The sequence below is a fragment of the Lycorma delicatula genome, chromosome 4 (assembly GCF_047948215.1).
Source record: "Lycorma delicatula isolate Av1 chromosome 4, ASM4794821v1, whole genome shotgun sequence".
In the NCBI taxonomy this organism is placed as follows: Eukaryota; Metazoa; Arthropoda; class Insecta; order Hemiptera; family Fulgoridae; genus Lycorma; species Lycorma delicatula.
This window is the reverse complement of record NC_134458.1, coordinates 158198181-158225694: the sequence shown is the minus strand read 5'-3', so window position 1 is coordinate 158225694 and position 27514 is coordinate 158198181. Positions and strand designations below refer to the sequence as shown.

Here is a 27514-nt window from a genome sequence, read left to right as displayed (position 1 = left end):
AACATTCGGAGTTCGATTTCTTACAAAGGTATTCGGACATCCATAATTTTATCCATATATATTTTCCTGTTTTAATACATATAAAGAATATCCCAGTTCTACTCGTATTATAAATTTAAAATAAAATAAATAAATAAAAATAGGATTTTCAAAAAGGACAATTTTTTAATTTATATTGTATGGGTACTAGTTTACCTAACGTTATAAAAACCTGAGACCAGTCATAAATGATATAAAAATTAATAAAGCTATTCCTAAGAATTACGGGACGCTGTATATTAGAAACACCTGCAGCAGCAAAAGACAAAAGTTCACCAGGTTATACGATGAATAAGGAGGTAATGCAATCTCCACGACACATTTACATTCCGTTCTGTTCCACAATTTGTCAATCAATGCCTACGTCTGGTGTCCCTGAAAACAGTCCTTATGATACTGTAGAATCACGATAAGATTATTTTTTGGTACAGGTTAAATCTTCCATTATCAACAACAATCGACAATTCCAGTTCGAATTAGAACTTTATTTTAATTTTATTAATTAGATTTATTTGTACATCTCAATTTTTTAAATTTAAATAAAACGTTCGAAGTCTATTATCATACATAGAAACCGTAAATAAATAAACCAAATCGAATGATGATTTAACAGGCAAAATACTACAAGATCGTCTTCAATATACTCGTAGTTTCATTTAAAAAAGTTTCCTGTATTGCAAAATACTGTTTGCTATTATAGTGTAGGTTTTAAAGGCATCATAAAAACATGTAATTATGTAAAACAGTGAATAGAATAATTATTTTTAAAGTGTTGTGAAATTGAATAGATTGTTTGATGGTTGGATGTTTTATTACTATAATAAAGCCTGTATTAACTAATACAGAATGTAATGTTGAAATAAAAAGCTGACAATTGATGTCGCAGAATTATCGACACAAATATATATATATATATACTTTTTTCAATTACACAATCTATGGTATGGTTCGTATTAAAAAACTAAATTTATTTTGTATTTTGTTTCCTTTTCTACCAGTACTTTTTCATTTTTTGACTGACTTCGCCTCTCCTTTTTGAGAAAATTGTTTTCCCCTTTTTTCTCTTAATTTTTCCTGAGAACTCTTAAAATCTTTTAATTTATTTCAAAGAGACAACAAATCAGTGTAGAAAATTATTTATTCAATGATAATGAATCTAAAGCTACTTTTTAACATTTTTACCGGCTACATTTTGGCACTTGTCTAATTTTTGTGAGCTTTCTTATTCTAGTTAATTCTTCATCTCGGTGTCTGAGCAGATCTTGTACCGCATTCATTATTTTTGTAGAATTTGGTGTTACGTACAAACCTTTGATAGGAACAAACAGAAAAACAAAAATATCTGTAGGACTGTAGGTGGACACTCTCCTTTTAGAACAACTGATATTTTCTGCGCCAGAGATGCCGACTTGAATGGAACACGGTTTCTGTTTATTCTATTAAACAAATTTCCCGCAACTGCACTTTTGTCTCTTTATTTAATAAACAACCCTCGTATATAACACCGAGTCTTAACAAACTATGGCGACCATTATATAACTTTTCAAGAGTTAATCATAAAAAATGAAATCGAGCAAATGTTCTTTACCCGAAAACAATATATTTTTTGATATGAGACCATCACCCCACGCCCCATCGCCAGGAAACATAAGACAGCGACTCAAACCTTTAAATGGAAATTGATAGAGTTGAAAATATCACTTTAAAGAGCTTAGAAAGACAAATTTTTTGCCTAAAAACCTTCAGATTACGACAATTCTAACAAAAATGGAAATCATTTAATGTTTTTTGAAAGCCGATTTCAAAACTTACCTATTCAATATTTAAGTAGTGGTCTCGTACCGAAAAATAGATTTTTTTGAGGTACGAGCATTTGCTAAATTCTATTTTTTTTTACCGTTTCACTGTCCAGCAGTTAATTATGAAGTATTGTAAACTACTTTATAACCAGCTGTGAAAAATTTTAAACGGCCGCCATTTTGGTTAAGTTGTTTTATCCCGAAGCCTTTCGAAATCGAAAGTTTTGTTTATCAATTCCTTTTTAAGTAATATATTAGGTTGTCTAAAATGTATCGAGTTTTTGGAGGTCAAAATTGAGAACACCTATATGATTATTGGAAAATAACATGATGACCACATATGCCCCATTTTTATCGATGACTTCTGCCATTTTTTCGGCAACACCATAATCCCGTCGCTGCAGAGCTTCTGTGGTTTCCGGTGAAGAAATTGTGACCCGTGGTTTTCACAGGCCTCTTTTGAAACTAACTTCAAAAAAAGAACCATTCAAACTAACTTCCTGGACCATTCAGGGAATTCTGAAGAGAGCGAAACAAATGATAGTCTGACGGTGAAAGAAAGGTCCAGACTGTACGGTGAATGTATTAAAACCTCCTAGTTAAGTTCTCTCAATTTCTGAGGGTCGTTAAAGATGTATGGGGTCTGGCGTTGTCAGCGCGGTATAAAACCCCCTTTTTGTTGAACAATTCAGGCCGTATCATTTACATTACTAGGTGCAATCGCACTAATCGTCGACAGTGTAAGTCTGAGTTTATCGTTCTGCCTGGCAGCAGCAGCTCGTGATGTACGATGCCCCTCCAATCCCACCAAATGCACAGTATGATCTTCCTGGACGTCAGTGTGGACTTTGCCACAACCGTGGAGTTTCGACCACGATCTTTTTCGCACATTTTTGTCGTAGGTTATCCACTTCATCACCCGCGATAAACCGCTTTAGAAACGGCTCGATTTCGTTACATTTCAGTAGAGATTCGCAGAAAGAAATTCAATCGAGTAAATTTTTCTGAGTCAGATCATGCGGCACACAAACATTGAGCTTATTTTTGTATCCTGTCTTTTCAAAATGATCTAACGCTGTTTGGTGATTGATGTTAGGTCATTGGCGATGTCATGACTACTTAGATGCCGGCCTTCTTCGAGTTTTGCCACAATACGCTAACGCTATCTCGCGCGCAAAAGGTTCAATACTTTTTTTTAGACTACCTATTATTACAACCCGACCCTTTCCGTTTATCATCTCTGAGTCGTTCCCTTCAGCGGTCTTAGGCATGTGTTGTTCTCATTTCGAAAACTAGATCGTTCTGGGGTAGAAAATTTGCTAAATTTAATTTTTTTATGTTTAATTATTGAACAATTTAATTTTCATCGCACTTGGATAAGAACCAGTGTATGTGAAAGCCTTTTCTCACAAGATGATCGAATCTCCAACTTCTTAAATATTTAGTAAAATCCCGTTTAGGACAGTTATTAATAATAATCTTAACAGGGAAATAAGCATAAGTTAATTCGATTTTTAATCTTCAACGAGATGAATCCCTGAATAACAACATTATTTATTTTATCTTTTGTAAAATTTACCAAACTCCGTCGCTGAATAGGTACCGTCTCGGTGTTTCGTGCGAAGGTCCTGGTTTAGAATCCTAATGGCTCACCGTAGCTGTTGATGTATGTATCTCGAATAACTCAAAAATGAATAGCGTAGGATGTTGACATTTTAGATTTTCCGCTGTTGTAATATCTAGTTGCGCACCTACCCTTTTGATTGCAATCGACTGGACCAAAAGTGTCCATGAAAGCTGAAGATCCAAAAACTTGGATTTTGGACTGCAGTAATAACCCCTCATTGAGAGCTTTTCAATGATATATCATAAATGGTACTTATTTTCATTGGTTCCAGAGTTATAGCCAAATAAAATTAATGAAATATTTGGATCTTAAAAGAGGACGGCTTATTGGTTCAAATCTGACTTCATCTCATATTTTTTTTATTTAAATATATTGATTTATTAATAATTATTAACCTCTGATTGCATTAAAAATTTTACAATAAATAATAATTCAATAATTACAATTTAAAAAAAAAAAAAAATATATATATATATATATATATATATGAAAAAATAAAATATAAAAAAATAAAATAAAATTTTATGTATTATTCACTTAAAAAAAATATGTATATATAATTTAATAGGCGTACAAGAAAGTCCTGTTGTGTCCACATCAGATTTTTGAGTTAGTAAAAAAGTTAACTTGTTTCATAAAATAATCACGTGGAATAGTTTTTTTTTTAAATGTTGTATTTATTTAATAAACATAATTAAATTAACTAATGATTAAATTTCAATATACAATGATTTTGGAAAGTCGCTGTGTATGCTTTAGAATTATGTGGTGCTTTCTGTTCTTTCACTTTTTTAAGACAAAATCCCGTGACGGTTGGGACCTCGAACGTGTGTAATTGTGCGTGAGTTTAGTTAGGGAAGGCAGCCTCGATCTGGAGAGGACAGTTCGCCGAGATGGGCCGTTCTTGATGAGCAATCGGGGTCCCCTTGTGGTAGTTTTTGAATAATGACAACTGGAAGCTGGATAGCCTCATATAGGATCACTGCTAAAAAACTACAGTGGGGTACTCTAATGGGTTGCTTACTAATATAATATAAAATAAGGATCTGACCGGCAGCCCGACTTGCTATGCTGGACATACTCCCGGTAGGTGGAAAGGACTGTTAAGAGTAGAAAGGACCACCCCCTACACTGTTGTATGCTGAATTGCGGGTCCCCGGCGTATGGGAGTAAGGAAAAAAAAGGGTTCGTTGGGTGTGACTCAATAATAAACCAAGACGTTAGTGTTGTTAAGCTGTGATTAAACGTGCTACGTTTCGTTTATCGGAATCAACAGTTGCGAGAAACGTAACATTTCTTTCGGTAGAGGAACGCATTTTTCTCGTTGAACACGTCTTTCGTGAAGGTGACAAGTATACTGATTCAATGGAACACAAGTTTTCTGAAAAATTTCCAAATTTTCCTCACCGCAATGTAGTTCGAACTGTTATCGAAAGGTTTCGGGCGACAGGCTCTGTTGAAGACGCTGATCGAAGCGGAAGATCACCTAAACTAAACGAACAGAAGCTGCTTGATATTTCGGATGCTATGGCCGAAAGTCCATCAAAGTTAACGCATAAGTAGCATAGCACGGACTTTCTACCGCACATAAAGCTGTAAGAAAAGAACTGAAACTTTTCTCCTATAATGTGTGTTCAAGAATTGAAACCTGCAGATCATGCCAAATGACTTAATTATTGTCAATGGTTTAAACGTTTTCTCTACAAAATTCCGTAGGTATCCTCGACATCATGTTTTTTTTTTACAGATGAAGCGTGGTTTCATTTGGGAGGGTATATTAAATCACAAAATTCACGACTATGGACGACAACTAACTCCCATAAATTACACGAAGTGAAAATTGAAATCTGGGTCGATGTGAGTAGAACGCGCATTATGGGACTAATTTTTTTTTTAAATACGGTTAAAGTCACTTTAGTACTGTTTTAACAAAATTCATTAGTCAGTTAACAGAAGTTGAAATCAATGACGGTTGGTTCCAACAAGATGGCGCCACAGCGCACACAGCTAACAGTCAATGACTTTTTTACGAAATGTCTTTGGCGAACGAATCATTTCGAGTGGTTTGCGGCCGGTGCGATCACCCAATCTGACTCCCCCAGATTATTTTCTATAGGGGGCAGCGACACAAGCAGTGTATCGCAACAGGCCACGCACGATTGACGAACTAAACACCGTAATATCGGCATAAATACGTGATATTCCAGTACATCAGCCGGTTAAAGTGTTGAAGTGTAAAAACAGATTGAAACGTGTAACCCACCGGCTTGGTCTAGTGGTGAACGCGTCTTCGCAAATCAGCTAATTTTGAAGTCGAGAGTTCTAAGTTTCAAATCCTAGTAAAGGCAGTTACTTTTATACAAATTTGAATACTAGATCGTGGATACCGGTGTTCTTTGGTGGTTGGGTTTCAATTAATCACACATCTCATGAATGGTCGACCTAAGACTGACAAGACTACACTTCACTTACACTCATACATATCATCCTCATTCATCCTCTGAAGTATTATCTGAAAGGTAATTACTGGAGGCTAAATAGGAAAAAGAAAGATTGAAACGTGTGCAGTGTTGTATTGATGTTTGAGATCATTTTCAACACCTTTTATAAACTATTCCAATTATTGTAGTATCCGTTTCTGAAAAATAATGAAATAAAGTACAAAGTAATAATTAAAAAGGTTTCGTCATTACGCTTCCATATTTCCAGTGCACAGCAATTTTCCAAACGTTCTGTATAAACAACAGTGTTAACCAAAAGAGCGTAAAGATTTAATTTTGAAATTTTAACCGAATTTTATTCACTTATTTCATTGCAATAAGATTATATTTGTTTGGTAAATAAAATGTTTTATAATTTTTTTTTCGAATAATAAAAATTCAATAAGTAATATTTTGTCAAGACGAGTAAGGCGGCGGAGTTTTCTGTGTAAAACGTTTATTAAAATACATTGTCAAGCTCTGTAGACCGGGTTAATAGCTTTTGAACATATTTTTATTAAAGTTAAAGAGATAATATTAACAGTCGGTCGGTTGAGTAATCATCTAATTGCCGCGCCTTGTTAAACGTAAAAAACCCACTAAAACTGTAATAAGTATCCATATTCCACAAAAACTGTTGTCAAACGACTACGCTATTACGAAAAAGTTATGGATGTGGGAGGAGTCGCTGTAGAGTTAATTACTTACTTACACCAAATTACGTCATTTATTTATCGATACTGCATGTGTTTCCGATTAAACTTAATGATAATTATTAGGGTTTATTCGTTTTTTTTTTATTAGTAGTTATATCATTTTATTTAATTAATTTTTTCTTTTTGTTTCCTCTAAAAAAAAATGAATTAATTTGTTCTTTGTTTTCTCTAAAAAAAAATTGATGACTAATGCTTATCGTTGAAGATATCTTTACACTTATTAGTCTTTTTATCAGTGAAATGAATCCAAAGATGTACAAAATAATAAACTACCGATTAGAGTAGGAACATTAGATTCAGATCATGAATATAGGGCCAAAACTTTTCTGTCGCTCAGACCAGGTGGAAAAGGTCCCTAAGCATGGCTCTATAAACATACTTTTCTTTTATTTTTCTGTTTAGGCTCCGGAACCACCGTCAGGATTACTTCAGAGGATGAATGAGTGTGATATGTATGAGTGTAAGTGAAGTGAAGTGTAATCTTGTACAGTCTCAGGTCGACCATTCCTGAGACGTGTGGTTAATTGAAACCCAAGCAGCAAAGAACACCGGTATCCACGATCTAGTATTCAAATTTGTATTCTTTTATTTGTATACTTCTGTAATTTTTTTATTTCTTTCCCTGCCGAATTGAAACGGTAGATTCTTTCGGAATCTCCCCCCCCCCCAAGATTTTTCTGTTTTTCTTTGAATGATATATACTTGCAATATTGTTGTGAAATATCATAATTCACTAAAAATGCATGTACTTTAATGATTAGATAACATTATTTTGTAGAAACGAGAGTACAATTAAAAATTTATATAATATATTTTTAATATAACATTTAATGCAAATGATAATTAAAATTACTTTTACAAACACAATACTTATTTTTATTAAACGATAATTATATTGTAGGATGAAACCTAAGTAATATGTTGAAGTATCAAATTGGACAAATCATCCTCATCCTTATGTCACCGACATTAGGACGAGGAAATTATATACTTGTACATCATTGTTGTTTATAATTTGTACATTTAACGTTAATTAGAGCGGTTAGCGAGTGAAGCGAGCGTAGGTTATATTTGGTTAGATTATGTTGATATACGTACGATTCGTCAAATATCGTTAAAAAAATAGAAAAAAAATTGGGGGGAAATTCCAAAAGTACCAAAACGGATTATGACATCGTTTCAATACAGAAACAAGTAAACTAATCTATCGTCTTCACCGTGGCTTTGATATATGTATAGCTTCTGAAGTGTTGACACCGGTCACATTTGATTTCTCAGAAGGTATTGGCGTTTACTACACCAGAGGCGGATCCAGGGAGGCCATGGACTCCCCAAAGACCGGAAGGCCTTGCATTTTGAAAACCCAGTTGAAAAGAATTGAAACATTTTATCATTACTGTATTGTCAAAAAAACCAGTTGTAAGTTGCAACTCTGTGATTTTACTTATTGAATAATTATTTAATGAATATTTATTTTTTCTTAATAGGTAATTAAGAGAGACTGACACGTCAGTTGCTCTAATGCATATTCATAACGACATCCAAACTGATATAGATCGCGTTATCGATTGCTATGCTAAGATGTTTAATAATCAAGAGGAATTCATCTTATAAATAAATATTGTATTATTATTATTGTATGACATAAAATGTGTAAAATTTTGGATTGCAATGGATTAATTATAAATATTGAAATGAACGAACAATTACAAATCAATTTAAATCTTCATCTTATTATTTTTTATCCCATCTTACATTATTATATAATTTTGATTGTTTTGCTTGGCAGTTTTGATTAAAGTTGTTAGAACTATATACATACAGTCCGGGCTTAAAGTTCATTTAGCTTCTTGAATCCCGTGAGGGTCACTTCGAATAACTTACAGCTTAATTTTTTTAAATCGAAATAAAATTGAAGAAACTAAAGCACTTTTTTGGTTTTGCCGAAACCGTTCCTTTTTTGTACTTTTACAGCTATACTAATTAATGACTGGTTAAACGATTTTCGTGTTTAAAAATAGTTCAGAATACAGTGAGTATCCAAAGTGTATGAAATATTATATACACAACTTAATTAGAAAGGAGTAGGGAAATGTGACCCCTTGCTCCCAAAAGTCCCCTCCAAATTCAGATGCTGGATCCGTCCCTGCTATACACTGGTCTTTGTGATGAAGAAACGACAGTGCCTCATACAGGACTAAACATCGACAGAATTTCTACGGGCTTGACGTGCTGATATCATCGTCATCTGGCTGGAGGCAGGTTCCCCTTACGTCAACGCTGTCTCCATCTGTTTCCAAGACGTCTGATATCCAGACTCTGCAATAAATAGCGGGATAAAACATCTCCCGACACTGTTACGTCCCGTTCTGTTCTATCTATTGTAATTTTTCACTCTTGCGGCTATGTAAACGTAATCGCAAACAACGACCGATAAATATTCATATACTGAAGGTTGCTACACATAAAAAAATTTTGCGATACCTCCAAAAACGATACGTCAGGAAATGATAAACTGGATAAATCTGTAAGTGAATGGCAAATAACGACCATCTATCTTAGGCGTGGTCAACAGTTTTTGCCTCCGGGCCGAATTGGAAAGAAAATCTTTTTCACGGACCGAACGAAATATTAAAATTAAAAAAATGTTAAATACAAAAACGATTCGTTTAAGTAAACAAAATTTAATTATGAAATTTGTTGTTCTTATTTAATTTTTTTTTACGTTTTGTTCACAAATATAAGTTGAGCTGAAGATTACTAAATATTTCTTGGTAAGTTTTTAAATTTCCGTATTTTCCATTATTTAACTTCTTATAAAAAAATTTAATATTGAAACATTTTTGACGGGCCGCAAAAATTCATTACGCGGATCGGATCCGGCCCGCGGGCCGTATGTTAGCCATCTGCATCTTCTCAATTTTCAAAACTAATTAAAAATAAACAGTTTTCCATGCAATTTTAAAATATGTAATAAAATGATAATATTAAAAAAAAAAATTGTATATAACAGCGTTTGTCGCATAAGTTAGTAAACGATTAAAATACAGAAGATCTTACTGTCAAATAAAAAATAAAAAATAAAAAAAATAATTGTTGTCAGCCTGTAAATGCAGTCCTATATTAAAAAAAAAATATTATTTTTAAGTATTCATTAAATCAAAGTGACATAAAATTTATTTTTTTTAAATTTTTATTACTATTACTATTTTATAAGCAATGCATAAAAAAATGAATAGTAATGATAAAATTGCTAGGAATTAAAGTAATTTAAAGACTAATAGTTAAAAATAAAATATAACATCATCAAAAGGAAATTGGTAATAACGTACACACACCCACTGTCAGATAATATTTCAATTTCTACTGCTTTAATAAAACAGTGTTAAGTTGTAATCCAAATATACTTCCGTAAAATATACATATATAAGCAATAAAATAAGATTTTATGTTTTTAAAATTGTAACATATATTTTTACTAAGTTGTTTGGTCTGTTTTGTTTTAAATAAAAACTGAATTTGTTTAATTCTTTTTAATTTTTAGTTGACTTATTTAAATTTTCTCAGAATTAAATTCTCTATAAAATTTTGTTAAAAGATTTTTATTCATTTATTTATTGGAAACTTAAAAAGAAATAATTTAAAAGAAGTGATTTTTTTGATTTATAATAATTGATTTATAGATTTTTTTGCTTTATAATATTTTTTTCTTAAAAATTAGTAGATGCAATTCCGATGCTAAATTTTGGTTTTTCGGTATAGAAACATATAAAACCACCAGTTCTGCTCCACAATTTGTATCCGAAGACTTTCAATACAGCCTTAAAAAATTCCATTTCTGCATTTTAAGCTATAAGTTGTAAGTTTATACAAACCAAAAAAAGGTTGTAAGCGACCTGACATAATTCGTCATGTGTTCAGCGCAAGAGCAATCCTAGCTGTTGTTTGTAGTAGTGAGATTTTACTGCAGGGTGTGCTATCGTGTTAATGAAGTAATGTATCAGGTGACTCTTTATTAGTCCTCGCTAGTATTAATATAATATTTCATCGTCTATCGTGTTTTTGTCAACAGTGATATAACTTTAAATGTAGCTGCTATGTAATTAATTCGTAAATAACACGATTCAGTCGTCGCCAATTGAAAACATCAAACATAGATCAGATCATAAATCACGCAGTTTGTTTGCATCAGGATAGCTCTGTGATTCGAGTTCTATTTTATAATGTTAGATAAAAAATTAACATATCAGCATTTAAAATAATACGCATTACATCTCGAATCAGATCTCATGGAATAATAATAAGCAATTGCGACGAACAGCAAAATAACAAGAAAAATACAAGTTGATATATATATACTCGAGGGTATTAAAAACACATACGGGGGTGTCTGCAGATGGCGTACACCGGGCACAGTACGCGCCGTTAGACGCGCACTGTGGCCGGAGAATCTTGGTAACGTATCGGCTTTTACTGGGTTTCGATCTACGCATTAGTTGTCGAGTAACTACCGATTGAATGAGATCGTGCACAACTTACTCGTCGGGTTAGTGATAAAACAAAAATGAAAGAGTTGGAGTGTGCGTGAAATTTTGCGTAAAGCTGGGGAAAACGTTCACTGAAACATTCCATATCTGCAGGCAGTTCCTGAAAGATTTCAACTCGATTCTGCTTCTGGTCATCTGTCAACAAACGCGGCACGAATCTTGCAATGACGCGATTCATTGCAAGTTTTTCAGTCAGGATTATGGCAAGATCCTACACTTATGCTATCTTCTTCAGCAACCTCACGGGCTGTTAAACGAAGATTTTGGCGAATTACAGCGCGCGCACTCTTAACACGTTAGTTGTCTGTTGACGTGGAAATTAGTCCAGTCCTTGGATCTTCGTCTACCGAACTTCTGCCCTCCTGAAAACACTTAAACCAATCATAGTACTGCGTTCGGCCATGCAGACGTCCTTGTACACTTCGTTAAGTATTTACTTTTTACTAATACGACGAGCAGCTTTGCTCGTCGGATATATATATATATTTATACAAACACGCACACATTTTTTTTAAACTTAGCACCATATTTTATGGCAGGTGTCATGTTACTGTGTCGTCAAAAAGTTAAAACGTCAAATTTTTAAAGTTAATAGTACTAGATTAGATATATCTAATAGTACTAGTTTTTAGATTAGCATTCTTGTTTTTTTATTGAAGCGCATCTAAGTCCAACAGTAACTAATCTAAAAATATTCGGACTTCAGAAGTGGTCAGACCGAGATCATTTGATCCTGTTCGGTCAGGAACGATTCAACCAATTTTCATCAAATTTTAATATGCATAAATTTCAATGAAACTTGATGTAATAGTTTGGAGATTTTTCAGCCTCAACATCTTACACATAGGCATATATACGAGTATATAAAACACATCCCGTCAAGTATTTTTGGTAATTTATTTAATATTTATATCGAACATGCATACAACCATACTTTTTCAAAACAGAAATTTGTCTCCGGATTTATTTTCAAAATTATTTTTTTTATAAAAAAAACTATTATTTATGACCAAGAATGAGTTATCTACATGGAACTATATGGATAATTCCATCTTCAACTCTATGCAAAAAATGAAATCAAAACACATTCTGTCAAGCTTATACTGTCATTCGATAATTTTTCCAAGACATGAAGCTCCTTTTATATTTCAATATAAGACATCTTTTACTACAAATAACTCTACGCCTAAACATATTTATGTTGAGCTAATATTTTTTTCAAAACGTTTATGTACTAGATCTCAACGAAAGAAATGTGATGAACAAAATGTATCCCAACTTATTATTAAATAGTGTTTCGTATCTTACTGAATTCTTCCTGCAGAGTTCGTTGTACGATAAAAACAATATGTCTCGTATTAAAATGGGATCTATAGAAAAAACGGAATCGACCAAGTACTCGATTGTTACTCGACATTGTTACACGATTTATTTTCAATCGAAAACATATTATACAAACAAAAAACATTACCTCGACATAAATATGTTTAGGCATAGAATTGTATGTAGAATAAAATGTCATATTGAAATAAAAATTAAACTATGTAGCACGAAAATGATCGAATGGGTAAAGTTTAAGCTTGACAGAATGTGTTTTGATTTCATTTTTTCCATAGAGTAGAAGCTGGAATTGTCCAGATTGTTCAATGTAGATAAAGTCATACTTGCTCCTAAGTAATTGTTTTTGTAAAAAAAAAGAATGATTACCAATTCTGAAAATAAATTCTATAGTAATTATTTAAAATATAAACGCATGCAATAATATTAAATAATATCAATGAAGATATTAAATATAAAAAATATCAACAAAATACCATATGATAGTGGAAGAAAGATGAAGAAAATTCACGGATTTTTAAAAAAAATGTTTGATTAGTATTATTTGCAAAAAGTAATATTGTTTCTGCAAAAGAAAATTTTTGAATTATATTTTAAATCAATCTGCGGTGAAATTTTTTAAATGGTTTAGTAGTTTATTAAAAATGGAAAGGGAAACATAACAAACCTTTTCTAGTAAGCCTAAGTATTGTGTTAAGTTACGTGAAAACGGTTCTCTTGCCTAATTTGGAAAAAATTGATATTGTCATTTTTTAATAACAAGTGAATATTCTTTTTAGCACAAATTGCAGATTCATTATCATAAAATAATAGATATTTAAAAATGTTTAATTTACTAATTATCGACCTACACGATTCATATTTATGGGCGCCAAACAATGGTCTGCAGCCCATTTTTGTAAATTGAGAAAATTATTTTCTGGTTTTAAAGGAAAGCTCCAAGAAATTATATCATATGTATAATAATTATATCATATGATAATAAAGTTTAATAATGGTGTAAAGCTAGTTTTGTTATCAAAGCGTATGAAAGCAAAACAATTTTCGAGATACCTTTGGAAAATAAAAAAATATATACATAACAATTTAAGTTCCACATTAATCATAGTCGAAAAAATAGATAATTTTGATGATATGAACTCCAGTGATAATAATTTTATTTCAGATAACATTAAAAATTACAACAAAAAAAAATCATATTCCATGAAACAGTTTTTTGATTTTTCTGAAGAGTTTTTCCTTTTATTTTACATTCTTTTCTGTTTTTATGCCTTTAATAATAATTTTATCTACAAAACTACAATTTTATCTAGACATATTACATAAATAAGAGACTATCTTATCTACGATTAAATTTATAATGTAACTAATGCATTTAAAAATAGATAATAAAAATGAATCACAAAGAAAATACTGGTGAACGCAATTGTTTTACAATTTAAATAATTAATAGGCCGTAATTTCAAACGTAAAAGCACGTTACTTCTAATATGGTATTTTTATAGAGTATCCCACGAACAGACTTTCAGGACATGTTTTACTGGTGAAAATAATGGAAAAAGTTCATATAAACATAGGTGTGGAAACGCTTTGTTTCGGGGGAATTATGGCTTTTTTTGTCTTCAGTCATTTGACTGGTTTGATGCAGCTCTCCAAGATTCCCTATCTAGCGCTAATCGTTTCATTTCAGTATACCTTCCACATCCTAGATCCCTAAGAATTTGTTTTACATATTCCAAACGTTGCCTGCCTGCACAGTGTTTTCCTTTTACCTGTCACTCCAATATTAAAGCAACTATTCCAGGGTGCCTTAATATGTGGCCTATAAATCTGTCTCTTCTTTTAACTATATTTTTCCAAATGCTTCTTTCTCCATCAATTTGCCGCAACACCTCTTCATTTGTCACTTTATCCACCCATCTGATTTTTAACATTCTCCTGTAGTACCACATTTCAAAAGCTTCTAATCTTTTCTTCTCAGGTACTCCGATCGTCCAAGTTTCACTTCCATATAAAGTACGCTCCAAACATATACTTTCAAAAATGTGTTCCTGACGTTTAAATTAATTTTTGATGTAAACAAATTATATTTCTGACTGAAGGCTCATTTCGCCTGTGCTATTCGGCATTTTATATCGCACCTGCTTCCTCCATCTTTAGTAATTCTATTTCCCAAATTTCGCCCGGATTTCAGCTCTTCTAATAAAATGAATACCTACTGTAATTTTTGGGATCCAAATTAAGGGGTAAATTTGGTGGTTTCTTATGTAATTTAAGCTGAGAAATAGGATAAAACAGGTCCTATAACTATAACTCCAGTAGCTTTTAAGATATCCGACGTAAAACACAAAATTCGGTGTCGAAAAACAAGTTTTTTTCTGGGTTTTTAGTACACAATAGCTTTGTTGTATGACTAACAAATGCGGAAGATTTAATAACAGAACTTGTAGAGAATTTAATTCTGAGAAAATAAATGTAAATACAGCCAATAAAAAGTAAATAAAAACTTTTAAAAATAAGGCTTTTATTGAATCAAAACAGACGAAAAATAGACAAAAAATTGTATTTTTCTTTCTGTAATTAATAACCTTATTCTTAATATAGCAAAACAATAAAATCAAATACGTGAAATGATAAACGGTAACAAAAAAACAAACAACAGTTACAGTAATTGTTCGAAATTCCCTCCTTCACAATGTATACAGCAGTCTGCTCGACGTAAAATATTTCCGGTGGCTTTCCGTATCATCTAAGTAAGGATCGTTTCGTATAAATTCAATAGCATTTCGTATTTTAATGATTAACTTTTCTTTAGTATTAACTTTTTGTGGGTATACTACTGTTTTCATATGGCCCCAAATGAAGTAATCTAATAGCGTTAAGGCAGGTAATCGTGTTGGCCAATCCGTTGGTCCACCGCGTCCAATACAGTACAAGAAACTAGCATTCAAATTTTCTTTAAAAAATTACTGCTACTAAAAAAAAATGTGGCGTTGCACCAACGTGCTGGAAAATTATTTGCAATTTAGTTTATACAAGTACATCGTCCAAAAAAGCCGGCAAATTATTTTTTAAGGAATGAATGTACCCGTAAGATTTTCATTAAAAACAAACGGTCTTAGAATTTTGTCATAAATAATGCCACACCAAACATTAATGAGAAATCTATGTTGGAAACTAGTTTCCACAGTAATACGAATTCTAAAAATTTGAATTCATGGCCTTGAGAAATTTTCGCTACATAAATTACTATTTTTAGAATTGAAGACTTTAAAACTGAATTTACCTTATCAGCGTTGTGTAGAAGCCAATGACAGAAGTTTAACAGCTAGGGGTAATCTGTTGGCCGTAAATTTTAACCTGCGAGTGGCGTTTATTAGGTACAGATATAAAGATTTTTTTTCTGTACGATGCGCCACACTTTGTTTTTTGAAAAACCAGTGCGACATGAAACTCGCCTAGTACTAGTACCTGGGCTACGCTGAGTATACTGAATCACACGATATTCATCATCAACACGATGACTTACTTAGCGTTCAAGAACACGAACACTTTGGAAATGACTCTTTCAGCAGCACGGAAGTCATTCAAAGATATCGTTACTGTTTTTCTTGGAAACAAAAAGCTGGAATTCATAATCACCTTATAAATAAACTCCTAGTGAAGTACAAAATTTAGGCTACAGAATATCATTGAAAATTCATTTTTTACATCCTCATTTGGGCGTTATCTCTTTAAACAGGTGACATAAGCAATGACCAAGGAGAAAGGTTCCACCAAGATATATTGCAGATGGAACGTTATCAAGCAATATGGGATGAATCTATGATAAGTGACTACTGCTAGATGATAAAAAGAGAAATCTTCACTGAATACAAAAGTGAAATAAGAAAAAAGAAATAAAGGTAAACATAAATATCTGCAAAATAAAGATAGGAATTTTAATTGTAATTATTTTTGTACTCTATTATTTAAGAAGTTTCTCAATATTTTACAGGGTTATAACTAAAACTCTGAGGGTGATGAAGAAAAACTGATTTCATTTTAAGATTCAGCATAAAAAACATATATTCTAATTCACCGAATTTTACCTCAGTTTCAAATTATTTTTTTTGTTGACCTTTGATAATTTTGTTAGATCACTTTTTTGTAGATATTTGCACAATTATGTAAGCTCATCTAATACATCTTTCAGAGCAAATATTGCTATCCAATATTGTGAATTAGTCAGAATTTTTTCACAATATTTACAAATGGGGTTATCGAATTCTGCTATCTGATTTTTACAGTACTCAATTATACAATTAATACAGTTACACAATTGCGATACAATTAATGTATTGTAATCTTTTATTGTAGCACCAACTGCAAAATACTTTGATAACTATTTAATCTTATTTAATGGTTTAAATAATATAACATCATGCTCTAACACTTGAGCTTATTTAAAAAAAGATTTCTTTTTGATGCTAGATCAGTAAAACATTGTGTACCCAGTTCTAATAAATTTTTTTTATCCTGCATAACAGATATTTTGTATCTATTATGCAGGATATAGAAAACATTATATCCTACAGATATAACATATCTAATATGCAGGATATAGAACATCTATTTGTGCAGATGTGCCGCACAGTGTTTTTCAGTTAAGTGAGATATTTCTCTTTTGAGTATTACTGCTACCCCATTTTTCTTCCCGAACATTACACTGTCTGCACCGCTAGTACACAATACAATTTTTTATGCGATGAACTGGCAATAACTGAATAGAATGTTTTTATTGTGAACAGTAGTTATAAACTCCCGTAAGAAAGTCACGTTGTATGCTACTCCGTAGTCTCAACTAAACGTGTCATAGAGTATACCTTACACATTTACAATAGTTGATTGTAGATGCGCGGGAAATAAATTTCTCTGTGCAATTTATTGTAATACCTCTAAAATCATTGCACGGCCGAGAAGCTAGAGGGAGCTATGATTGTGACTCATTTTAAGTCAACTACGAACACCATTTTTTTGTTTTCGCGGATCACCGGTTAAAACGTGTAAAAAAAATATGGAGAAAATCTTTTATTTCTTAGAAAAGTGAGCCACAGGCAGAATGATTATTTTACTATTTACGAAATCGATCTTGACATAAATTTTAAAAGGTATTTGACATAATTTTTTGAATGTAATTTTTACGAAAATAAAAAGCTTTTTTTTCAGAATGAATAAGGAAAATTAGTAATAATTTGATATTTTATTATTTTAAAATAATAAAATATTACAACTAAGTTGTAGAGATCTCTTCCTAGAAACAACGATAAAATAAAAGACGTATACAGCAGCATAAATATAGGGAAAAAATTCTCAGTTTTACTTTTAGATATACAAAAAGCATTTGATAAAGTTAATCACAAAATCCTCCTAGCTAAAATGAAGAGAGTAGGGTTTTGCGTTAACCTGGTTTGGATCTTAACTGTCAAATAGTCTACAACGTGTCAGAGTGGGTGATAATTTAAGTGATTGGACTGCAGTATCATGCGGCACTCCACAGTACTGTCCTCTCCGTTGTTCTGTTTTTAATATTCATTGATGACTAATGTAAAGAAAATTTCAGAGAGAAACGTCTCTTCTTTGCGGATGATCTACCATAGAATGTAACTGCGATATGGGAAAATAAAAAATACAGATGGAAGATCTCATTATTATCAGAGATTGGTTATACAATAATAAATTAGTCCTTAGCACAAGTAAATCTAATTTTGTTAATTTCCTGGATGGAGAAGAAGGACCTTCTCTATAAGGTATCATAAACACTCTTGTTCGTGTAAGGCTATTTTTGTATGTGAATGTATATGGAAAACTATTTCCACTAAATATTTAGGCCTAATTATAGATTCTGAATTAAGTTGGAAACCACAGATTTTGAAATTAAGGAAAGAATTATCGTTATATAAATTTTACAAGTTACGACATTACTGCGATCAAAAATGGTTCGTTTGTATACATAATGCGCTTACTAAATCTAGACCTAAATTTGGTGTCGAATGTTGGGCAGGCACTTATAAATCTCACTTAACAAGCGTGGAAATAGCACAAAAAAAAATAATAATTAGAATTATGGATTTCAATCATGGCCTCCGTGCGCGAGTGGTAGCGTCTCGGCCTTTCATCCGGAGATCCTGGTTTCAAATTTCGGTCAGGCATGGCATTTTTCATACGCTACATTTCCAAATCCCATGCACAAGCTTCAAGCTTATGTGGCGACGATGTCATCTCAAACAAAAAAAGAAGAAAAAGAGCAATTTCAACCCACCTCTTGAGGTTTTCAAAATAACTGAATATTTTACCCGTAAAGAATCTATACATATACAAAGTATTAAGAGCATTTTTAAAGTATTAAGAGTTGTAAAAATCATAAAATAAATAATGTGTACAAATCAAGAAGTACGGTTGCAGAACATACACAAATCCCGGCTGTATTTAAAGAACGGTTTCGAAAATCATTTGTCTATTTCGGACCTAAAATTTATTACGTGTTAGACAATAGTATAAAACTGTTGAAAATATCTTCATCAAAGATGTGAGGAAATGAGTTGCCAGCATTCAGGACACTAGTGTTTTGGAATGAATAAAATTAACATAGTACGAATAAAAATTAAAATAGTGTTCAAAATTTACAATATGATCAAGGTTTTGTATTACTGTTGATGAATCGAACCACACACCGCCATATATGTAATGATTAGTGTAACGAAGGCTCTTTAAAAGTAAAGTTTTTTTTGTTTTTTTCATTAGATATTGTTTACTGTGAATTATTACTAGTATATTGTATTGACTTTTTGATGTATCGGCTATTTTGTTTTTTGTGCTACTGTATTTTTATGAGAACATATTTTATATTTTATTTTTATTGTTATTCTTATTTTATTTTAACTTAAATTTTATTACATTACAGTATATTCTTAATATAAACTTTTACAACTCATACCTGCGCTCAGTTTTTACTTTGCAGGTAATAGTTATTCCCATATTCTAATATTATGCGCGTTTTCTATGTATTTAAAAAGAGGAAATAAAATTGAATTGAATTGAAATGAGGAATTAGACTCGATGTTAAAAACGTTAGATTAATTATATTCAGATTAGGCTATATTTTAAGATTCATTTATGTATTATGACTTTGGTACTGGAGCTTCTGTGTTGCTCTAGGTATTCCAGAATGCAACTTTGTATATCTATTTGTAAAATTATTATTGGAATAAATTTGAATTTGAAAAAGTGTACGTTATATCAGTTAAAAGCTAAGGCGACAGAGCACAAGTTACTACATTCTGCGACATTAATATCTCTTTCTCAATAACAAAAATAGCCTGAAGAATTTTATATTTCTTTAATATGTTTTAGTACAATCTCGTAAAATCTTTTCTGAACTTTAATAAATTCTTAAATAAATGTAAATAACTTTTTTTTATTATCTTCTTAACGTTTAGTTTTGCAACAAAAGATATTTTTAATTATTTTTTTTCAAATAAAATCTTTACTCTTTTGTTTTAATCAATGAGTATCTAATTAGCGTACCCCGTCGCGGCTTTACCACTGGTATACGCCCATATAAATTCAAAATTTGGAAATAATTTTTTAGTAATTATATGTGGGCAGTTGCTCTCAGAGTTATCGCTATTTACAACTTAACGGATAAAATGAAATGTGTTCCTAAAATAAAATTTTTAATGAAATCAGGAAGATATTAAAACTGTTCAATATCAAGTAGCAGTATAATGCTACTTAGCTTCCAAAGTCTAGCAGTTTCATGATTCCATTTTTTTTTTTTGCATTGCAGTGGTTACATATTTTAATCATGTTATCTACTTAAATATCTTCAAATTCAGGTAGCCAATTTCAGGGTGATAATCAAAAGTTAATAACTCAAATTTCAGCTGAATGTATACGTTCCTGTTTAAATCTTTGAGAACGCTCTGGCATAGATTCATATTGTCTACGATTATAATTCTAATAATCCGAGAAGTTCTTCCTCTTACTTTAACCTTGCCGACCGAGGCATTATGAAAATATTTATACCAAATTCAAAGTCAAATTTATGTCGATAATGTGCATGGCTTACCCTGACGGAACTTGTTATTTCAAAATATAAAAATCTATAGAGTGCAACTTTACTCGCGTAAAAATGAGTTCTTGCGGAACGCCGCCAGTTTAGACAAAGTTATTAAGTTTAATAAGTCACATAATAACTTTTTGAAGAAGTCGAACTTGACAGAGACAACGATCAATATAGAAAACAACATTAAAAATTTAGCAGAAGTTCTAGGTTTATTTATTTATATTTATTTTTTTATTTATGATTTATATAGTAGTGAGATTTGAAAGCTCTGAACTGCGGTAAACATTCCAGGGGTCATACGAAAACTACATCTCAAATTTCGTAACGATTGGTTCAGTAGTTTTTGCGGTAATCGGAAACAAACGAAAAAGATGTTTTCTATTTTCGATGAGGTGCGGACATCGACTGTTGTGATCATTTAGCCCGATTGAAAATTTATAGCGTATGAAAAATGCTGTGTCATGCCTGACCCCGGGATTCGAAGCCAGGACCTTCGATGAAAGGGTTTATATGGTAGTTGTTTTTTTTATATAGTAGTGAGATTTGAATCGATATGATTGAAATAAAAATATTTATCAATAAAGAAAGGATTTATTTTAATTTCTTTCAAGAAAAATCGGTAAACTCAGGACATAATGTCTGGCGTTTTCCATCGTTCAACTGTTAAATTATTATCAGGTAGTACGCTATTTATTTAAACAAAATATTATAAATCAAATAAAATATATTTGAGGAAGATATAATAAATTTTAACGTCGATTTCTGACAAAATTTGGAATACATTTTAATTAAATCGCTCTTTCTTTAAATGAAAAATAAATTCACGTTTGAATAAAACGTGAAAAAAAATTAAATAAACATGTTTTAAAATAATATTAATTTTTGAAAATTATAAATTTTTAGGTTTCATGAAAAAAGTTATTAAACTTTTCTCTCAGTCGGGAGGGTAACATTAAGTATATCCGGAAATAAAAATAAGAAATAAATATTAAGAAACACGACTGCCAAAAAAAAAAAAAAAAAAAAAAAACATTACTGACAAACACTGCTCTTTAATATAGGATAATTACTAATATAAAATAATTAAAGAGCGTGCGGGTGACAACTAGTAAAATTTTTTGTTCAAATTTTCTAAATTTATTTAAATATATATATTTATAGACTATGACACTACTGGTAACGTAAGGATTCCATTCCAACGCGGAGTCATACATCTAAATCGGCTCAGCCGTTGAGCTGCTACGGTGGAACAAACATACATACACCATAAATACATTACACTCCTTTTTGGGCAGTCAGTCGTGTAAAAAAATACAATTACCAATCAAGAGAATCTTGCAATAAAAAAAATAAAATACTTTTATTTCAAAGTAATTCGGTTGATTTTTCAATAAATAAATTTTCATAATAAAATTGTGGTAGTTATTATGATCTATTACACGTAGCCGGCAAATAGAATTTCTATATATGAAACATTTCAAATGCACAAAAAACTATTTTCGTTTTATAAAACGGTTAAAAATTAAAAAAAAACCTTGTTTACTTTAGTAAACTACTAATTACTACTACTTTAGTAAAATAAAACTGAAATTAGAAAATATAAATAACAAAGTTTCTAAACCAATAAGAATATTTTTTTTTATGTTTTAAAAAATATACTCTGGCATATTTCTGAAACTTTTAATTGTTTAAATTTAAATCAAATTAACCATCGAATTAGGTGAAAAAAAGAGGTTAAAACCCACTCAAAGAGACAAGATGTTCATTTTTACAAATAAGCTGATAAGACTGCAAACAATACAAAATATAATTAATAACAAACATTACACTGCAAACAATGTGACTTACGACTTATTAACTAAGTAACATGTATACAGATATATCTAAGTATGTGTGTGTGTGTGTGTGTGTGTGTGTGTGTGTGTGCACGCACACAGACACACACACACACACGCACACACACACACACACACACACACACACACACACACACACACACATACACACACACACACACACACATACACACATACTTATTCACGTATTACAATATTAAGAAATGAATTACAAATAGGCTTCCTTTATCTGTTAATTAAAAAGCTTGTTTTTCTCTAAGTTGAACGTTATTAGAAAAACAATAAATTTTTATTTATTGGTTTTTTTGCTCTTTAGCAGAAACATAAAAATAAAAATTACAACTCGATGATACTAAAACACGAAGGATTTGAATTGACGAGAAACTGTAAAATTGATGAATATTTCAGATGGTATACTGAAACTGAAAGGGTAAATGTACAAACAAAATACGTGAATATGTAAAGAAATTTGAAAATTTTAATTTTTTAGATTTTTAATTCCAAAATCTAGATTAGATTTTTTTTTAATTTCTTGATAATCTTAAAATTTTAAGATTAAAGTAACGAAAAGAAATGTAATTCTATTCTTGTTTACATTTAATTCACTTAAAAACACTGAATGGCTGTGAGCTCAAGCCGAACCAGTAAATAAAAAAAAAAATCAGATTCTTGTATACATTGCGAGCTCTGACCTCCTCGTGCCATTGCGGATGAAGAAAGGGTGCACCGCCAAAACAAAGTTGTGCGCTAGAATTTATTTCTAACTGTCCAGCACGTCGCTGCACTGTTTGTTTACATTAGATCGGATGTTGGTTTCCCGGTGTGAAGAACTCTAGCTCCATAACATGCTAATATAATAACGTTCTCTAACGTCGAAAAAAATCAAGAGCACCGAATATTTTACGCCGACTAATGGCACATAGATTTTCAGCATTCATACCGATTCAAATTTGATTAAAACTTTTACTGAAATAAAAGTTGTAAAATCTACACTTAGAATTCCAGTCCATATGGACGAGTCGCTACTAAGATATCACAGGTTAGACTAAACCTAAACCTGAACATTCATTTGTGACCTAGCTATTTATAATCACTATTAGCTATTTATAATCGCTACTAGTAGTTTGAAGCTACAGTTATAATTTCAGCTCGATTGGTTAAGCCGTTTCTGAGGTATCGTTTTGGTATTCATGCAAATATACAACAAAAATGACAGAAAACTAAAAAAATTGTCATTTGAAACTACGAAATGTATATTAATACATTATTGAAAGTAATTAAATAAAAACAATAACAGAAATTACTAAACTCTACTTTTAAATAGATTTATTTTCGCCTACCATTTATAGAGTGAATCATATGAATTTACGGGACTTTTATAACCTATACTATTCGTGGAAATAATGGAAAACGTGCATATAAACATATGCCCTAAAATGCTTCGTTTGCGTTACGGCTAGTGAAAGATTTCGCTCGGATTTAAGCTACCACGATGAAATGAGGTCGTACTGAAATTTGTAAGACGTTAATTAAGGAGCAGAATTAGTAATTTCTTATGGTTTTTGATCTGAAAAATTGAATAAAATAGGTCCCAGAATTTTAATTTAAAAAATTAAGAAACAAATTTCTGAAAAAGTTGTATGTTTACTAGCCATTTAAAAGGTTACTGCACGTCAAACATAAAAAACAGGGTTTTTTGTCCCAATTTATTGGTTTTCACCCCAGATTTCTCAAAATTTACTGCAGATATGTTCTGTCGACCTATTCTACTCATTCTGGGACTTATTTTACTCAATTTTCAGGTAAAAACCTATAAGAAATCGTTAATGTTGTTCCTTTAACGTTCTAAAAATTTCAGTACGAACTCATTTCACCGGAGTAGTTGAAATCCGAGAAAAAACTTTCACTAGCGGTAACCCGCAAACAAAGCATTTGAGGACATATAATTATATAAATTTTTTCCATTATTTTCACAAGTAGAATAGGTTATAAAAGTCCCGGCAGAACTTCGTGATACATACAGTATATGTAACACTTTTAAAGTACAGAAACTTACCTTAGAAAATATTTATAACGATACGAAAACCTTATGGATAAAAATTAATAATCAAGTATAAAATAAATGAACGGTTAATATTATAAATAAATATTATAGAATAGAATTCAAATATTAAAAAATAAATACAAAGTACGAAGTATTATTTCACTTGAAGCCTAATTTCGAGAACGTCTTCTAGTTAAGTGGATAAATTAGGAGTCCACTTTGCAACTGAAAGTTAAAATTATGACTAAGAAACTCTTTTAACAAGACAAGTATGTACGCCTCTGAACAAAGGATAGAAAAATATAAGTGCGGCACAGTACACGGAACGAATATTTGAGCACTAATGAAAGATAGGACAATAAAGATTAGTAACGGTTTAAATTTAGTTATGGAAAAGATTATAAAAATATTAGTAACATGTTAAAAGTAAGAGACACAGAAGGAGAGTTCGAGAAAAAAGACGCATTTTACTTTATTAAAAAACTGGGAAAAGGTTAGGATGTTGCTAAGTGTTCGGGTTGCCGGCTTCTGTGCGCGAAGGGTTTCGGCCTTTCATCCGGAGGTCCCGGTTCGTATCCCAGTTAGGCACGGCATTTTGAAGCTATAGTACAAAATTTAATACCGTATTCTCATCCGGTTAATGATTTATTATTAGCAGATGGTATATACTTCTAACGCGGAAAGGAACCGGCTACTAACCCTTAATTATCTTACTAACCTCAATAAACATTTATTACCATTTATCTAAAGTATGGTGGAACAGATTTTTCTTTTTCAACTCCTCAATCCTATTCTTATCTAATGAATGTATTAATTACATATATTAAAGGTACGAAATTTAAAGTTCAATGTTTGTATTTAGATTTCAATAAATATTAATTTTATGTTAATCGCAAGGCCTATCATACGATTAACATAAAAGAACTCGTGGAGGGCTCAAACCGATCTGAAAAAACTATTTTTTTATCTATTCCACTCTGTAAGGAGAATTCTTTTTTTAAAAAAAGGAACGGTAAGAATATTAAAATATTTAATTAAAAGAAAAAGAAGAAAAGACGATCCAATTTTCAATTTTTCCCTTTTTTAATTGATTGGGAAGTACGGGAATTCAAACCCGATGACGCTCTTAGATCTGAAGTGTCAAATGCTACAAGTTTGACGGATCTACGCAATTTTTTAATAATTGTATTTTATTTTTAACAAAACATCAGCGTAGCGTATGCCATGTCTGTCCGGGATTCGAACCCAGAACTTCCGGATGAAAGACTGAGACGCTACCACTCCGGCACGGAGATCGGCACTTTATATTATATTAATCATACTAACAAGAAGGTATGTACGAAAATATTTGCGGTTAAAATTAGGGAAGATAGATCTGGTAGCGCAATTATTTTATTGTAAGATACGATTTATTGTAAAATAAGTAAGTATTGTAAAATACTAGAAAAGAACTAATAGTACAAAATTATTTTTTTTTTAATAAAAATTCGAACAGTCAATAAAAATTATCTTTTTCTTTTTCCCGTTTAGCCTCCGGGAATTACCGTTCGGGTATTACTTCAGAGGATGAATGAGGATGGTATACACGAGTGTAAATGAAGTGTACAGTTTCAGTTCGACCATTCAAATAAAAATTATGTATCAAAACAAAACATTACGCTGCTTGTTTCATGTTCAATCACTTTAAAAAAACTTCATAAAATGAAACAACTTAAAAAATAATTATTCCAAATGTTATACCCCAGTAATAAATTTACATTTATCATTGTCGTAAGTAATTTTCCTCGAACTACGAGATAAACAGATGCTATTTTACATTGTAAATTAAAACTTTATTTAAATTTATTTAAATGTTGTTTATTTCACGATAACCATTAACAAAAACTGAAAAATATCGGAGGGAAAATTTACCGTGTTTGAAAAAATACCAAACCTGACCGGGATTCGAATCTAGAATATTCTGTATGATAAGCGAGGACGCTATTATTTTATCACGAACACTGAATGGTAGTATATATATATATATATATGCAACATAGTAAATAATTATTTTTATCCTTCCATATCCTTTATGTAATTATTTTTATAATTATATGTCCTACTTCCTTGGTGGATATAATGACCCACGTTACTAAGAAAGATTGTGGGGTAAACTAAATAACGTTCATAGATTTCATGAAAAATATTAAAATAAATATTTCACTATTTTTATAACTATCAGATTTCAAATAATGAAAGATGACATGGAAGTTTTGCAAATAAATAAAGATTAAAAACATAAGATAATAATTAAAGATAATCTAAAAATTACTTACAGTAAAGACAAAATTAAATAAAAATAATATATATTTTATCGTTGAAATCGCACAACTCATTTTTTAAAATTATATAAAAACAGGTGCGTCGAATCGACAAATCACTATATACTTATTAAAACAAAATCAGTAAAAAATTTAGTTATTAAAAATATTTTGAAGTAAACGACACAAAATAAAATACGCGATGTCAGGTTAAACCTCTTTACGGCGTTGTCAACTTAAAAACACTGAACAAGTTTTAAAAACAAAGTTAAGCCGTCCGCATACACGTACGATTTGATTTCATCGACGGGGAGTTATAATGTGGTAGTGCGAGTAAGTTTTACATAGGTAGTGGGGGCGAAGCGATCACAAAAGTAAAAGAGGGGAAATATGAACAACAGTCAGATGTCTGCTTCCACGTTAACCAAGTACAAGTAATGTACACCTGCGTTCATTGAAAATGTAACGCCCACCGTTCTCCGTTCGCACATACAAAATTATGATCCATCAAACTTGTTTCATTCCATTACATTTTAATTCGACAACATAATATTATGTAACGTTTTTTTTATAAATATATATATACATTTGTACACCTGTGGTTTTTGCTGTATAGCTTACGTTACGTATAGAGAGGAAGTTTTTTATTTTGTTAGTTGTT

The 27514-nt window shown here is 31.2% G+C and overlaps 1 protein-coding gene across 1 annotated transcript in view; it reads right to left on the bottom strand.

The window, feature by feature from the left end:
• The window catches only part of LOC142324026 (23 kDa integral membrane protein-like), an 81585-nt gene extending 54418 nt beyond the window's left edge, over positions 1–27167 (bottom strand). The window contains exon 1 of the mRNA XM_075364592.1: positions 26869–27167. Within this exon, the coding sequence (XP_075220707.1) occupies positions 26869–26928 (60 nt within the window). The 5' untranslated portion in view covers positions 26929–27167. The remainder of the gene's footprint in view (positions 1–26868) is intronic.
• Between the last annotated feature and the right edge of the window lie 347 nt (positions 27168–27514).